The sequence below is a fragment of the Cottoperca gobio genome, chromosome 21 (assembly GCF_900634415.1).
Source record: "Cottoperca gobio chromosome 21, fCotGob3.1, whole genome shotgun sequence".
NCBI classification, from domain to species: Eukaryota; Metazoa; Chordata; class Actinopteri; order Perciformes; family Bovichtidae; genus Cottoperca; species Cottoperca gobio.
In genome coordinates, this window is record NC_041375.1 from 11,522,845 (window position 1) to 11,534,252 (window position 11,408).

The 11,408-nt window shown below is 41.3% G+C and overlaps 1 protein-coding gene across 1 annotated transcript in view; it reads right to left on the reverse strand.

The window, feature by feature from the left end:
* Window positions 1–7,743: 7,743 nt before the first annotated feature.
* The window catches only part of edar (ectodysplasin A receptor), a 32,656-nt gene continuing 28,991 nt past the window's right edge, over window positions 7,744–11,408 (reverse strand). Inside the window, exons 10-12 of the mRNA XM_029459465.1 lie at window positions 8,779–9,100; window positions 8,604–8,667; window positions 7,744–8,155 (exon numbers count right to left, since the gene is read on the reverse strand). Coding sequence (XP_029315325.1) covers window positions 7,770–8,155; window positions 8,604–8,667; window positions 8,779–9,100 — 772 coding nt within the window. The 3' untranslated portion in view covers window positions 7,744–7,769. The remainder of the gene's footprint in view (window positions 8,156–8,603; window positions 8,668–8,778; window positions 9,101–11,408) is intronic.

Sequence of the window (11,408 nt, forward strand, 5' to 3'; positions counted from 1 at the left end):
TCATTATAGTATGATGATATATAAATATTTTGTGAAAGCATCAGTAGTCAACCCTACATTATCGCCTCGATATGAAGGTATTTGGTCAAAGAGATTGTGATATTACGCAGCCAACGACTTTCATGATCAGTTCATCTGTCAATTATGTTGTTGATTAATCAAAGAATTGCTTGGTTTATGTCAGAAATAACTAGCATTCAGCATTAAACAGGCTGAACCTCCAAAGTATATTCACTGTATTTACTTTGTTCTTATTGTTCTGTTTTTAAAAATGTTTTTCTTTCTGAGAGCTTCCTGTGAGAGGCTGAGGAATGAGCATCTTATAGTTTAGCCTATTTAATGATATGGAATGTTTTACCTCAAATGACTTTGGTTTCTAACCACTTCTGTTATTACGTGCAAGAACAATGTTAAAAGTTCTGTTTATATACAAAATGACTGGAAAACTATTTATTTTTACTGCCTATTTAAAGATTATTGAGCTGTTATAAATAAGTAGTATAATTGTAATCTCCACTGGGGGTGAAACTACAATTGCATAAATGCACAGACCAGTGGGGGAAAGTCCCCCTCCATTTGAATCCCTCTAATGAACTCTTAGCCTATCTTCAATTATTTTTTTGCTTACATTTTTACTATTTCACCAACTGACATCAGCCACAAGCAGAGGATATTATATTATAGATAAAAGAGGAGGTCACATTTAGTTGGTATTGATGTAGTTACATTGCTTTGCTATTGTGGCTGTTGTGAATTTTGTTGCATCTGGATGATATCAAATGGAAAAATCAGGGTTTATGATCAACAGCAGAAGACATTCTACACACGGCAGCCACGCAAACACTCATTCTTCACCGAGGTACATGTGCAGGTCTGATCCTGAACCCTCAGAAATCCCAAAATATGTTCATCTTCTGTCACTTCAAGGCAGTGCCGTTTATAAAATCACTCAGTCAAGATCATCATATTATCATCAACAGTTTGTCTTCTGCCTCGGAGCACGTCGGCTCGCTAGATGAAGTGCTTATTGATTGAAAACTGGAGCTCACTGTGAAGCCACTCATCACTTTATATCTCCATCAACTCATCTTTGGCAAAGATGTCATTTTGGAGCTTTTGAGCAGAGAGTGGTAACACATGACAGGCGATCAGAGTTTACTGGTTTAACAGAGGAATGTAATATTGTCACACTACCAATCAAGCTCATCTTGTTTTGAGCACTTGGTAGATCAAACATACAGAAAGTATAAAGCTGTTCACAGCCCAGCAGTGCAGTTTAAATGAGCTCGGGGGGGGGGGGTCACATCCCTGTTCAGCAGACCTGACAAATAAAAGTGTCCTAATCCTAATTTGGTCCACACTTTCCCTCATAAAGCAAACTGTTCCTCTGCGTAAGTATTCCAGCCCGGCACTGATTAAAGATGACCTTAAAGTGGCACTCTGCCTTTTCACCCTCTGCAGGCTACAACCATGGCTCGAAAGGGTTTGTAGTTTCCTCATTTAGGGAAAGCTGTGTTCAATTTGAATGTGCGTCAGCAACAAATATTTCAACAGTTTTTACAGCCAAAAATGCCTCAAACCGAGCAAAATCCACTTCACTTTTCTCCATCCATATGTTCAATATTTGATCTATCAATGTGGATCTAGTCTGTATCTAGACCACACAGTGTATCTGGATCAGCAAATACAATCAGGCTTTGAGTTCACATTATTTTATCACACTTTTCGTATTCTCAAGGTCAACAGTAAACTTCCAGCCCACTACTCGTTCATATGAGACGACTCTGCACCCTAACAAACCATCTCCGTAGCTTATATGCAATAACCATGATCTTTCCCTAACTTTACACACAAACCGGAGTTTGTCACGAGCAGATATTGTAGAAAGTGAGAATTTCAAAAATGTTGGTACCGTTAATGGCAGAGCTGTTTTGCGTTGTATTTGGATCAAAGTGAGTTTTGAGGCTTACGGGGGGAAATAACACGACACAGAAAGAGCATTTTATACACGTCTGGAACACACCGAGCACATGGATGGACAGTGGAGATGGAGATTACAGTTTACATATTGTTTCTTTTTACTTATCACATTCAATGTATTGTAAGTGACATGAATTCAAACTGAAGGAATCTTCAAACTTCTTCCAGCTGCTTTTCAAGCTAAAGGTTTGATGCTCACATAGGTTTGCCTTTATGACTGTGGCAGGAAGTGTCAGCGGCTGATTTATTTACTTTCATGACTTCAGCTCAGTCTGGTCTGCACTGCAGTCAGCATATCTGTGTCTGGTCCGTGTTCACGGACACGCTTAAGTCTGCCAGTCCGCCCTGCACAGCATCACCCACACCACTTTAAACACTGATCATGATTTATGTTTGGGTTTTTTCAGTGGACCAAAAATTCCAAAAATTACCCTAAAGAGTCGCCCTGCTCTGGTCTGGCTGGTAAGCCTCATTAAAATGTTATTTGGTCGGTGAGAGGAGGCTGGCAGGGGGAAACATTAGCGGTTCCACTTGAGCAAAACCATAAAGTCAAGTCAATCAGTGATTTGACATAGCAGACCACCAAATGTATATCTTTCCCCCGGCCGCAATATGCATAAATATGCTGCTTGAGTAATGCAATAAGCACATGGAGGTTCTGGTAATATACCTGACTGTAAATTAGCTTGTGAAGGAGTCGTGAGTGAAAGCAGCTGCCAGGGTTTATTTATGGTGGACAAACTGGGATCGCGCTGGTTTCCAAATTCCAGTTAGTTTTAGCTTCTTTTATTCTGCATTCACATGGACGAAGAGGCTGATGAAGAGGAAACCGCTTATAGTGATTAGGATTACAGTCATCAACCGTTTATACGGATCAAAATGCATGGGACAGAATCCACTTATACTTTTTAGTCCACTAAAGGTCTTAACAATTGGGTCTTTTCATGCGTTACAACATGTTTTATGTTCTCTTTATTTTAGGCATTACAGCAACTACAGTTTATTTCCAGGCCCGTTAAAACTTCAGAAATCGATATCGCTCATGTCCGTGCCTAGTTTAGTTTAGCTTTTCAACGTTATTAGAAACTTCTTAAAACTACTGCTGCAGCATAATTACTTCTTGCCGCAGTACTAAACTCTTAACTTTCAGCCAAATATGACTAAATACACTTCCTCTGTGCAGGGCTTCAGGATTTGTCCCCTTCTGATTTTGTTGATGCAAAGTAGCAGCTCTTGAAAGAAGCTGTTGTACTGCTGGCTGCTGAAAGTTGTTGAAAGTGTAAACACAGTTAATGATGCACTCCAGACCGACAAACGTTCTGATCCACACACCTGACTGCGGTCTGGACTGTACTTTCCGTTTGATGTGTTTTCAGGTGACTGATGGGGATGAGTGTGTGCATGCAGTTGTTGTGTTGAGGGTGAAGGTGTAACTGACTGGCTTAAGTGATTTAATTATGCTCATGGTTGGCACTCCTTGCCCTGAAGTTGCTCTCTATGGCTTCATTCTCCTTATTTAAAGCCAAGCCAAGCTCTTAAGACGCAAAAACAGACCCTGAAGTCATGGAGACACACACACACACGCACACACACACTCTTTGAGTAGGTACATGAATGTGTGCAGAAGAGTGTGTGTGTGTCTCCATGTCTTCAGGGTCTGTTATCAGAAGAAAAGGGGGCATTTTGAAACATGATAAGAGAAAGACTTTAATGCTCCCTTGATGCCCCACAGCAGCATCACTGGCATTTCTGCTGCATAACAGACCCTTCTAAGTTCCCCGGCCAGCACAGACACACCTTCACGTTCAGATAAGGCATTGGGAAGATTGGCACACACACACATACACACACACACTCACACACACACACACACACACACACACACACAGAGTGAGGTGACAGCGGCCTCTGGAGTGGCCGTTTTGGTGGAGAAAACGGTTTTATTTAAAAATAAATAAAGAGATATGGACACACTTCTTGCGGGTCATGAGCAATGATTGAGAGGGATTCCTATTATGTGAGTCTATACATTTTTGTTTTAGGACAATGCTGCATAGTATACCTTTTAAGTGTTGTCCAAAGGTTAAGTCACATCATTTACTAATCCTCTGAAATTTGAGCTATGATGCAGAAATATTTAGAAAATGTAGTTTGCCAGATTTTTGTATTATACTTCAGTTTGGTGACAGTAAATAAAAATGTCACTTTGTAACCTTCAAATAAATAATGTTACGACATAAGGACAAAAAAGTCATTTTCTCTCGTTTGAAAGTGAGAAGTGTTCTTACGAGCTCTTTCTCAGCTTGCAGTCGTCAGCTAGTGGGAGAGATGAAGGTGCATTTGACGGCGAGAACTAACGCCTGAATGAAGTTACTCATTTTGTCCTGCAGTCTTTTTCCAGTTAAATTATCTCTCATTTGATGAACCATGTAGTTAATATGTCACATTTAATGATCTATAATTATCTGTTGAACTGCTGAATGAACTGGAAAATGTTGTGATGTGGTGTCTCTAAGCCATCGACAGACCCCGTCAGTGTCTGCTGTAATGTTTGACAAACAACAGACACACAGTATGGAATTAGTTACTATCAGTTGTATTAGTTTACTATCATTAACCTCTGACAAGATGTATTTATGACTCATTACATGTTGTATATATATATTTGATCATATATATATATTCGATGTGAATTTTAAATCTATTTGAATTAAAATGATTTTGTCCTATTGTACTTTTCAGGTCAACCACCAGGTAAAGTCGGTCAACCACTTTGGGCCAGACTAAAATATATAACTAATATATAACAGCTTTTGGATGGATTGCACTGAAACCTAAACTTTTCCTCTCGTGCCAACAACAGGTCAAAGTTTTAATACCTGCAAAGAAGCTGAACATGGTCAACATTACATCCATTAACAATCAGCACGTTAGCATGCCGACATGTGTTCAGCTCAAACAACCAATGTGACTAATACAGCCTCACAGAGCTGCATGACGGTCAACTCTTAGTCTTGTCAATGTATTGCATTCCCCGCACACCATGTACAAAATAACAGCGTCAAAGCAAGTCTATGAAAGTGTACTTACAAAAGAAGTAATGTGAAATTGTTCCATACTCTTTAGGTCTTGATGGTCCAATCCAGAGTCGCACACATAATTCCTTTAATCTCATATCAACCAGGATGAACTGTAATAATAAAGATTTTATTCTTTATCAGTCAGTTGTTGTATTACAAAATTCAAACACCGAAGCAATTTTTACCATACATCTTTATTAATGTATACATTATGTACAATAATAAGTTATATATACAGTTATACTTTGGTTCTGTGATGAGTTTGTGATAGTTTCTACATGTTCTACTTTACTGTATGTGCTACTGAGGTAAGTAATCCATGTTTGGTTTCTGTCAGCATAATATATGTGAGACAGGATTTTGCCTGTCTGAAACCAGGGCTTGGGTCCATTTCATTTCAATGTAATCCACCAATTACATTATTTACAAAAATATAAAACATCATACAAATAACTACATAAACCTGTTTTGAATTCAATTGTATTTGATGAAGACAACCCTGCTCTAACAAGGCCGTATACTTAAATGTGAGCTTTTTTATTTTGTCTTGACAGGAGATATTAAAGGGAAAAAGATCTGAACACATGCTTGAAAAACATGCACATTCATTAATTTAACGTACTGGAGTCCAGCCCCAGAGTTTGAAATAAAAAACATGAACAAAAAAAGCAACTTGGCAGCGGGTGATGTGTTTGATATTGTGCAGAGCTGTCATGGGACATTATGCTGACAACATCAGCCTTCAGATTAAGATCAATCCTATTCCCGAGAAATGAGATCAAAGGAGGACTTGGCATAGCTTGTTAAAGTTGGACTCTGGCTCTTACTGCTGAGTTTTGAAGCTTAACTGCTAGAGAAAGCAGTAGGATGACCTACAGCATCTTACCTGTTAACATCATCAATTTTAATGGAGCTAGGATGAGCATTAACATGAGGTTCTTAAAGTTTAACTTGATGCTTATCGGAGCCACCCTCAGTCTCTGTAAGTACAGCGCTTAACCGGCTTCAGCTGCTTTTCAGAGGTGGACGACTCAAACAACTGCATATTGTTCTCATTTGCCGTATTGGTCCCAAAGGAGAGAGGGGAGCTTAAATCCTGTCTGAGCATGACTGAGCCGACCACAAAAGCTGAGTAAGGTCAGACATTATGGGACGACCGTAGCGCTGCTTCCACCATGACCGGCTGCATTCTTGCACCGTTGCACAGTGCAGCAACCCCGGGGGCAGTTAGTCATGCCTGTCTTGTGGCATCTCTCTTTTTAATGTTGGGTTTTTACAGTTTTTCCAATGGGCTTTCAGTGGTTAAGTGGCCCTAAATGCTTAATTGGGTGCTGGAAATCACAGGCACTTTGCACCCGCTCTGTAAACCACAACACTTCAGCCTATTAGAGGCCCGGGGAGCCACACGCCAAATAATTAGGGCTGGCGGCAGCAGTAGACCGCAGCATTGGGGTAAAAGAGCAATAAGGGGGAAGAGGAAGAATTATAAGGGGAGGGGGTCACAGACTGGGTCACTGCTGAGGAAGCAGTTGCTGTGAGAGAGTGTGCAGGTCTGTGTGTTAAAGTTGAGGGAAGTGGATTTGCATATGGATTTCGGCAGAACATGGGCAGCAGAGTAACACTGTATTCATGCATTCTATGGGATTGCACCGTACACACTACCTTAAAGTGTTCCTAGCACTTTGGGTTCTTTTAATATTAATTAATTGGTTGAACTTTTCTGTTCATATTGGTAATCAATAGAGCTGCGTTGGATATTTTTCAAGAAAACATCATCACAGAATCAACCTGAAATAGACATTTAGTTAAGAAATACTAACATAATGTCTATAGAAAATAATGTTCTGTAATGTTGATTATAGTTGAGAGAGTTTCCTAATGCCCACATTTCTCAAGCAAAGTGTACCCGATGAAAGCTGACCTGAGGAATGTATAATGATTGCACTTTAAGTAGAGAACTCATATCTGCTGTGTTTCCTGTATGACGACAGCACAGCCAAAGGTGCTCAGTTATGAATGTTAACTAATGCTGCGGTCAAGCCAGGTCGCTTTCTTAGTACGGACACAAACATTTAGTTCCATCGACTGCAGGATAATCCAGAAGTATTTGGCCCTGATCCGGAAGTTCAAAGAGAGGACGACTAAGAAGTAATCCCCATTCCTCACACTTACGATGCACTGTTATACCGGTGAGCCTACAAGAAACAAGAACGGCACTTAACGAGCACTGCTGCAGTTGAACTGCTCAGTGATATCCATTGGCACACAACTGCGTACTAAATTTTGTATCAAAACTTTGGAGAAAAGAACTGTGATTGTGTTTTGCGTCCAGCGCACAGTCACACGAGCTATTGTTTTTGCCAAAAATCCTTAACATTTGAGAAAGACAAAAAATCTAATACAATGGAAAAGTAGCAAACAAGAGAATAATCTTAATCTTTGGTCTTTGATTTTTGTCTTTCTCAAATCTGTAGCAAATTAGAAAGACAGAACTTTAAAGCCATACAAAGAATTTCAGATTACTAGCTTCTTGAAAACCCATGATAGGAAAGAGAGGACTGTGCACGGGGAGGTCCACTGACATTCTTCATGTGATGGGGGTAAGGAGTATACTGTATATGTGCTATCTTCTTTGTCAGAGCAGTATATGTCCCTACATACATGTATACTGTAAGGCATCCAAGTCTCTCAAGTCTCTGCTCCACCACATCAGACGCTGGCGCAGCGCTGGGATGGAGATGGTAATGGGGATGGACAGACCAACTGGCTGTGAAAAGTGCTGTTGCCCTGCCGTCCGGCAGCGGCCGCCATCTCACCGCTGCCCAGCACGTCTGAACAGAGCGACTCCACCGCGTCCAGCCTCTCGATCTGTACCAGGCGGGTCAGGAGGTCGGGAATGCTGTAGCCCGCCGTGCTCACTCTCTCGAAGAGCTGCAGGCCGTCGCTCATGCCGCCGATCTCGTCACGCTTTAGCCCGAAGCTCTCGGCAAGGTGCCTCCATGTCTTCACCACGGCCGCCTCGCTGCTATAGGAGGAGCTCAGCATGCGGCTGGCCTTCTCCAGGCAGTCGAAAGGAAGCTCTGTGGGGCTTAGGCCTGGAGAAGGACAGGAGTGTTAGAATACTCAGTATTACACAGACAGTCAATTACATCAAGATCTGGATGAAATGTCGTTTTCCACCATGCAGTGGTGTATAATGAATGGTCCATTTTGGTCCAGACTGAAGTATCACAACAATTATCAGATGGATTGCAGTGAAATTTGGCCAGAGATTCAAGGTCCGAATTGGATATCCTCATGACTTTTCCTCTAGTTTACATTATTTTTGACCAATACTTTGGTTTATGGCTAATTACTTGCAATACTAGCTGCACTTTGTCTTTAGTGCTAAGTATCAAATGTTAGCATGCTGACATGCTTAACTAAAATGATGAACAAGTGCACATTTTCTTAACTTGTAGAAAAAGGCAGGTAATGAATGCTTTCTTGAAAATGACAATCAATATGACTTTCTACTTCAGCACAGTTGACACAGAAACGTACCCTCTGTCACATTGCAGGCTCTGGCATACAGATCCAGGATCTTTTTCCTTCGACTTTGTAGCATCTGTGTGGTAAAAAAAATACAATAAGCTGTGATTTCCAGATGAAACTGAACTGAGTGTTTGTTCACAATCATATGTTTAACTCTAGTAATGTCTTTAAAAGATCTTCCTACCCCTGGGGTTTTATTGTTGTTGATTGCGTTCACGTTGCTGATGTGGTTGGTGCTGGTGATGTGGTTGACTTTGCCGATGTGGTTGGGACTCGGGGTGTTATTGGCCTGTCCGGCTGCAGTGTTCGGGCCTCCGTTGCAGTTTCGGTCCCGCTCTAACAGGCCCAGAGAGAGCAGGCAGAGGTCGGGTTTGTTTCCCAGGTTGACGAGGCACAGGTTGGGGTTGTGGGTCTCGGCGGACCCTTGCTTGTCAGACGCCGCCTCTTCGTCGCTGTCAATGCTACGACTCAGCAGCTGCTCGTTCTCTGATGATGCATCATTTTCACTGCACACACAAACACACACATATTTGAAGTTATTTACATGTGCACATACTGTACTTATAGGTATCCCATAAAACTACATGTGGATGTTCTTCTGCCAGTTTTTAGGTCGAGCTCCTAGATATCAGCTAGTTATATCTGGTTAGTTTAATTTGTTTAAACCGACTATTCTTCGGGGGATGGGCGCATTGACTTCCTTAAACTGTAGAGGTGCTGGTTTACAGATTGTATTACCTTTGGACTGAGCCAAGTTGTTGAAAAGTTTATCCAATCTCTTTATTGTTGTGTCTCGATGGTAACCCTTGATTTGCGAAACTACGCGAGATGCTTAACGTTAGGATATTTTAGATAAACTACAAATACACTAAGTTGCCAGTTTATAAGGTACAGTAAACCTACTGAAGCTAAAACGAATGCAGTTTAATGTAATAAGTCCTACAGTACCTTCATGAAGGTTATAAAGTTCTGGTTTGTCCACCCTATGTATATCAATGAGCTTAGGCTACATACAGTATTAATAACAACTCTCAATACAATTCAACAGTAAACAGCCTCAAACACGTTGAATACACAGTTCTTCTGGTGTGAGTGACAGCTGATGCACAAAGGATGACTCGTGTCTTTGTAAACTTGGACAAATGAAAATGAACTGGAGAAGAATGCTGTTGTTGTTGCCATAGCTGCTGATGTTTCTAAGCTGTTCCTGTGATTGACTGAAATAGTCCTGCGTTTTACAACATGATACCATGTAATATCATTTGATTACCCGGCCTCTTCTTCCCCTACGCCTGCTCTGGATTTACTCCCGAAAGCACCTTGTTGACAGAGATGCTCACAGAATGCCATTGTTCGCAGTCCCACGCTCTTTTTTTTTTTTTACAAACGCACACACACAAAATGGCATTGTTTCCCGGACATCTAACACCTACTCTGGCAGCTAAAGCAGTGAGTTAGCACATCCTCTGGCATGCTGCTATACCGCACTGTGTACTGCTATTGATGCTGAGGTGTGTGTGTGTGTGTGTGTGTGTGTGTGTGTGTGTGTGTGTGTGTGTGTGTGTGTGTGTCTGTGTGTGTGTGTGTGTGTGTGTCTGTGTGTCTGTGTGTCTGTGTGTGTGTGTGTGTGTGTGTGTGTGTGTGTGTGTGTGTCTGTGTGTGTGTGTGTGTGTGTCTGTGTGTGTGTGTGTGTGTGTGTGTGTGTGTGTGTGTCTGTGTGTCTGTGTGTGTGTGTGTGTGTGTGTGTGTGTGTGTGTGTGTGTGTGTGTCTGTGTCTCCATATGCTGGAACAGCGTATCAATCTAAGCATGTTCACTACGGGCACTGTAACATTTGAGTACACAATGGCTCACTGTAGATTTGTGTGCAATACGCTATCATGTATTCCCACACTTCTCTCTGCACACTAGCCACTAGCGCCTATAAAGCAGCATTGTCTGCACATGAAGGGTGAGCTGTATGATGCAGAAAGACGAAGGTGAAAAAACTGTCGTTCTTTTGTTGTCTGCCGGGACGGGCTTTCACCTAGTAGTGGTTTTAGGCAAAGATTGGACTAAATACCCCTATCTGTGTCGACAACTACCTCTATGTCCTCCTCTCAGTGTCTGCTAGGCTTCAGGGCTCATCTATGCTACCTCAACCACGCACCCCACCCCCTAACCCACCACTGTGCCTGCTCCAAAGCCACATAATGGCCCTCTGCTTCATTAAAAGCAAAACAAACCTCAACTGTACTTGCTTTTTACATGCCTTACAAACACACACTCATACACACACATACATAAACGTAGATACTGCAAAAATAGAGGCCAGCAGCAATGATTCTACTACTGCAGTGACTTGTTCTGTGGTGGCTTAATTACGGGCAGATGCTGAACAAATTATAAAAGCTTCTTTCTGTTGTGTAAAGTCTCTCTGACGCCACGTACAAATGCAAAATCACACACACACACACGCGCATTTGCACATAATGCACGCTCAAAGATAAGCACAAATTGTTGAATTTAAGTGATGAATATAAAATATTCTACAGTATATTTCCCATACATTCAGTACATGCACAGTTATGAAGCATAACACACACATACACGTCACTGATGCACAAACAAAATGCTTAACTAAACATAGATATTGTAGACACACATACCCTAAGGTTAAATCGGAAATAGACAACGTTCTTGCTTTAACTTATTATCCTGCAGTATATGTTGATTGCACACTGTAATGGCACCTTTTGAATCACTCAGGGGGGGAAGTTATCTGTTGCTACTTTTGATATAATTCAGTGCACTAAACATATTAGCTATTCTCCCT